The 6,000-nt window shown below is 42.1% G+C and overlaps 1 protein-coding gene across 4 annotated transcripts in view; it reads left to right on the top strand.

The window, feature by feature from the left end:
• Positions 1–6,000, top strand: part of AP2A2 (adaptor related protein complex 2 subunit alpha 2) — a 48,716-nt gene continuing 42,716 nt past the window's right edge. For all 4 annotated transcript variants that reach the window (XM_027702776.1, XM_027702760.1, XM_027702769.1 and 1 more), the window contains exon 1: positions 1–144. In XM_027702776.1, the coding sequence (XP_027558577.1) occupies positions 78–144 (67 nt within the window). In that variant the 5' untranslated portion in view covers positions 1–77. The remainder of the gene's footprint in view (positions 145–6,000) is intronic.

The raw sequence follows: 6,000 nt of genomic DNA, 5'->3' as shown, positions 1-6,000 counted from the left end.
AGCCCGCGGGGAGAGCGGGCGGTGGCTGCGGGGTTTCGGCGTGTCGCGTCCCTGGGCGGCCGTGATCCATCGCCACCATGCCTGCCGTGTCGAAGGGCGATGGCATGCGAGGCCTGGCGGTCTTCATCTCCGATATCCGCAATTGTGAGTGGCGGCGGGGCCGGGGCCTGGGCTGGGCTGGGCCGGGCCGGGCCGGACCAGGCGTCGCCGTGGGCTGTTGCCCCGTGGGGCCGGGGCTTCACCCCTCGATCCCCAGGCCGGAGCTTCCCCCTGGTCCCCGCAGCGGGCAGCTCGGAGCGCTCCTGCCTCACGAAATGGCGACGCGCTCGGGGGGGCGGCGCGGCGGGGAGGGGGGGTAGCGCAAGACGTTTGGCCGTGGGTTTGTGCGCTTTTGGGTGGGTGGGTTGCAGTGTTTCCCTGCGTCCCTGACCACCCCGGTCACCCCCCTTCGCCCTCGGGTGTCGCGGTGGCCGCCCCGGCGCAGGGGGTGTCAGTGGTCGGTGCCGCCCTTGTTCGTGATGCCGGAGCGGTGCCGGGGCGCGGTGGGTGTGTGGCGGGGCAGAGAGAGGCGTCCCTGGGCTCCTTCCAAATCCCTGAGCGGCTTTCGGCTCATGGCGTCAGTGATGGAAAACAGGCCTTCGTAGGCGCCTGAGAACAGGGCCCTCAGTGCGTTGTGCCTAGGCTTGGCTTAAATTGGCTTTAAGATTCTGCTTTGACGGAAAATCAGCGCTTGGGATCAGTGTAATTAAAAATGGGATGGAGAGGAGTGCGATTGTGTTCCCCTGAGGGAAGCGGGAGGAGCATGTCCGTGAGTGTGTGGTGCAGAGATGAGGAGCACAAATCTGCTGCTGCTTGGTGTGGGGTGCAAGGTGTATGTCTGAGGGCACAGCCCAGTGCTCAGCCTTCCTTTCTGTCCGAGCATTGCGTGCGATAGTTTAATATTAATCGGAGTTAGAGATTTAAGTGTATGATGTGGCAGGAATTGCCTGGGGAAGGGCTAAGGTCGCTGTGGTTGGTGTGATGAAACAGCTCTATTTTGTCCACCTGTGTGTCTCTGTAGATCACTTGAGGCTATTTTAAAAGCAATGACAATAAGATCCCCTCTTTAACAGATGAAAACGGATTTGGAGAATTTTTTAATGTGAATTATAATGATCTAACTGGTCTTGTATTGGCATAACCACACTGGCTTGGAAAACTCTTCATATTGATGATTTCTAATACAAAAAAAAACCTGAGGAAAAATTATACTGGTAAAATGAGAGCATTTAAATGCAGAGCTTCCTTAAACTAAAAACAGGTGATTTGGACTTCTGGCCATGAAACCCGGATTCTGTATGCAAAATTCAAGGTCGATAATTTTCCTTATAGCAGAAACTGTCTCAGTAGTTGGCTTTTTTTCAGAACAGAGTTGCAGGTCCTTAGGTTTCTTTAGACTTCACTCTTGTATGTGTAGAAGATGGTTTATAAGATGTATATCAGTTCAAGGTTACATGAATGCTCTTGTGCTTTGTCTGGTTGGCCTGGCTGTTTATTGAAAATTTCCCAGTGTCCTGGTGTTCAGTGCAATGTGTAACATAGTTTCACTTGGTGTCATAGCCTTTAGGACTTGCTTTTGTATGTACCTGCTATTTTGTAATCATTGTTTTCATTCATTTAGCTAGAAGTAGCATGACTTTATCCTTCAGTGTCTTGTGTCTTGCCTTTGGTTAACGCATTTGTGCACTCTTGTTTTCTGTGGAGTTCAGTAGAGATAAATACAAGAGAAGCATTCCAGCTCCTAGGTTTGTAACCTGTGTTTGGAAATGTGGAATAACAAAATTTAAGGTTGTAGGATATAACAGATTAACTACTGATTTCCCCACAAGTTTGCTAGTGCATAGACAGTGTGGGAACAGTGCTGAAACTACCTCTCTGTCCAGAAGGGACAACAAACCTCTCGTGCTCTCAGTATCTGCAGGAGCAGATGTGACTTACTTGTGAAACAAATAAAATGTTAACACTATCACTATTTAAACAAATAACGGTATTTCTCAAATTTTTTTTACTGTCCAGACAGCTATTTGGGAGAATAGTAATTGTAATTACTTGTGTATCTTTCTCATTTTCATAATGAAGAAAGTAACTACGCCTTCCAAAGAGCTGCAGAAGAGCTCACAGTTCCCACTAGTAGGTGTTCTATGAAACTTCCTAATAGTTGTCTAATGGCAACACTGACTAAGATTCACAGAAATACTTGAGAGTATTCTCTAGAGACTGTGCTTCACAGGCACTGGCTAAAGCTCCCTCTTTCCCTCTTCAGTAAGGAGCTAGATGTTGTCAAGAACAAAAAGTAACTGCTGTTTAGGTGAACAGAATCTTATCACCTGTAAAGCAAAGAAAATGTTCCTTCTCTGACATGGGAGGGAAGCTAGACACCAAACAGCTCTTGACCTCTGTTTCTAGCCTTAAAATTGGACTAAATATCTGACAGTTTCAGTGATGTGCAAAATTCCTGCTGGCATTCTTAATTTCAGTCTGAATTTTGGCTTTTTCATGTGTCTTTGTAATACTGCTGTAAGGCCTGACACTTTGAGTTTGCCAGCAGCCCTTCCAAATTATGAATAATGGTGAAACATGGTGTGGGCTTTTTTTTTTCTGAAAGATTTTGCACAGATAAGGATTCTACATTCTAGATGTTGCTGAAAAATGAAAATGCAGTTGTTGTGTGCTGACCGTGCCCAGGTGGATGCACAGCATGTGATTTCAAGTTAATAGAGTAACCTAAACTTCAAGGGTTACTTATATAGATTTTGACTGCCTACCTTTGGAAGTGCCTGATCTTCTTACATTAAGTTTTATTTCTTGGGCATTTGTACCTATAATGTCTGCAGCACTAAATAATACATGATTCTCTTACAGGTTTATTATATTACTGATTTGGGAGTGATGCTGATCTTGCCCATCTGTTTATACCAGTCTGTTACAGGCTTCAAATAAGTCTTACTTTATAGCAGTTTTCGATGTTTACCACTGTATTTGATTGTGAATGAACAGCTCGCACTACAAGTCTGTCTTTAATAGTTAAAAGTTTGGTTGTCACTTCTGTGTTGGTTAGACATATTTTTGGCACTTGGCTTATCTGTGAAACTTCCTGATCTCTGTCCTTAATGCTTCTGTGCCACATGTGACTTGTTAAAGCAGACTTTTTAAGAGTATGCTGATTTCTCAAGTGTCTCTGAAGCTTTTAATTAAAAAAAGTTGGTATACTACTTGTAGTAGCAACTGTAAAATATTTTAAGGGGAAAAAAGTCTTCTTAGCCCTTTGACTTTGCTCTAGTCTCTGTGAAACTGTTGTATTGTCTTTTTTCAAAATGAAATGTTTTTTATTCGTATAAATATCAAGTGAGTTTCCAAAATCTGATAATATAATAAAATTAATTATCAGTGAGTTTTCAAAGTCTGATAATATAATAAAATTAATTATCCTGCAGCTCCTGATCATTCTCCAGAATTTTGTTTCAGGGCAGCTTCTTGTTCTAGGCTCTGCGTTTTGCATATAGAGGTCCTATTGCAGATGGCAGATAAAAATGTTTTTAAGAAAATAACCCTTTAGATGTCTATCAGTTTGCCAGCAGATGTGTGAGCTTTTCTAGAAACTTGCTCATTTGGATTGTTTTATAACATATATGAATTACTACAGTAAATAGCTTTTTAGCTTATCTTTTATAGACACCAGAGAAGAGACAAGAAAACTACAGATTGAAAGCCAGACTGAAGTCCTCGGTTATAATAGCCCAGTTAATTAGTGCTTAGTTAATGTGACCCACTGAGGAAATAATTAGGTGTGGCTGTGCTGTACAAAAGATTGTGGTGGTGGTGGAGCTGGAAAGCTCTGAATCCTGTGATTTGGTGTAGTGCTATCCAAACTCACGAGTTCAGGTCAGGAAGAGTCCTTGTCAACTGCATGGATTAAGTGCTTCATGAACTAAAACCTAATAAGATCTGCATGTGTTACACGCATATGGACTCCTGCAAGAAATGTTTATTCTTAAATAGTATGTTAAATCTTTTTTTCTTGCATATTCCTGCAGTACTGCTGAAATGATTTGGCTTATGCAAGATGGTGCTTTATAAACTCCCCAGCTGTCTTAGCTGACAGATGCATCATCAGGAGTCTGTTGTCATTTTTTTTGAGTACAGCTTTATGCTTGTCTCACAATGAAGTACTTCTAAGTCGTTTGTCACTCAACTTATTCTGCAACAAAAACAGTGCTACTATTCCCCCTGAAAACTAGGAAAGCTTGCTTTTGTCCTTTCATTTGCAGGTAGTAGTGCAGAAATAGTTTCTATAACAATATTGAGTGTACTACTGGTAACCCCCTGCTCCATGGTAAAATTGGGAAGTCCTCTACTCTTGGGTTGATGAAATGTGTCTACACAGCGGCAAAAGTTGCTTTTGTCACAGACTTGGAGGACAAGATAGTTCTTAATTTCCCTCACTACTTTAGATAACTTTCTTGCCTAAAAGTCAGACAGAGGGAGGAAGGATTCCTTTAGTTTGTTCTCCAAATGTTTCTGTGTATGTTCTCTTCCAAGGTGCTGTTTCTTTCTCCTCAGGCTATATTTTTCCTTAAATAAAACCCAACAAATGTATTAAACAAAGGTCTGTCTTCTCTCATAGAACTTAATGCATTGATTCTTCTTTGTACTGGGCAAGGATAGTGTCCAGAGGCTGAGCCTTCCAAAATGTAGCTCTGCTTGACTGAACTGGGACTGATGCATCAGGTTACGTATAAGCAAGTGGGGATTGAAAAAGGCTGGTTCATTAAATTCCTCATATGCTGATCACCTGTTTGAATGAATGGTAGTTATGGACTGCACTACAGGTGTGTGTGGGAGGAGCATGTACATGGATTAAATGGCTACATGGGTATGTATAGAGCTATTTGTTCTCTGTAAGAACAGCCAGACAGTGAAACAAACTCTACACAGGGGGAGTTGAGCAATTGCAACTTGGTTTAGTTATCTGTCAGTAATTATTTTATGTCAGTAATACAGCTTTTAGTGTGTAGGCAAAGTTCCTATAAGGTGTAGGTTCATATTTGCACTGGGTATAGTTTTAAAGTAGGACTTTAATTACTTCTGCAGACAGTCAATGACTTTACTTGTATTCTTAGATTACTTATCTCATTGAAGGAATTTGAAGGCAAGGCATCTTGCTTGCTCTCCTCTTTGTCTTGCAGGGCTATGGAAGCTCATCTAATATGGGTGGTTTCTGGCCTGAAAGAACAATCCTAAGTGCTGCTTAGAGCTATAATAAGCACTAAGTCTTGCATCACTTGCTACTATTTGCAGGAGAGTGATTTAAGGAAAACACAATTAGCCTGAGATTAGTCTGAGGAGGATGTCTAAAACACAACTAGTGTTCTGCCCAGGGCTTCTCTGTCTTGGCTTTCTTCTAGTCATTTCATGGAACTCTGACTGAGTGGGCTGGTTGGGTGGTTAGTTTTTTTTTGGTTTGTTCGTTTGTGGGTTTTTGGTTTATTTTGGTTTTTTCATTTGTTAGGGGTTTTTTTACACTTGAGTTTGTGCATGTTTGACTAAAGGGAGAGTAGTCAAAGAAGATAGTTAATGGATGAGAGGTAGTAAAGAGCTAGAATTTTTCGTGTGGTATCCAACCTCTCCATTAGATACACTGGAAAATATGGTATCTGCTTAATTTGAAGTCCTTTGGATAAAGGCTGCCCATCAGGACTGATAAGAGGAAATTAAGGACTGTTGCAGTGACTATTACATATCTGCATCAATTAATGAGGTAAAAAAGGATTTTTAAGGCCCATGAAACAGTAGTTTAGAAGTGATAGCTAAACTAGGAGTTTTTGGATAAGCCTCAAACTGTTCCTCTATATGAGCATGAACTAAAGTGGAAGAGAATCCACAGTGACCTGTAATAATTCAGTGCAAATACTGCCTTGCCCTGTTGAAGGGAGTGTGACTGTACAGTGTGAAAAGACTGAT

The sequence above is a fragment of the Neopelma chrysocephalum genome, unplaced genomic scaffold (assembly GCF_003984885.1).
Source record: "Neopelma chrysocephalum unplaced genomic scaffold, ASM398488v2 Primary Assembly neopelma1_24, whole genome shotgun sequence".
Taxonomy (NCBI): Eukaryota; Metazoa; Chordata; class Aves; order Passeriformes; family Pipridae; genus Neopelma; species Neopelma chrysocephalum.
Note: the sequence above shows the minus strand (reverse complement) of the source record. Positions and strands in the feature narration are given on the sequence as shown.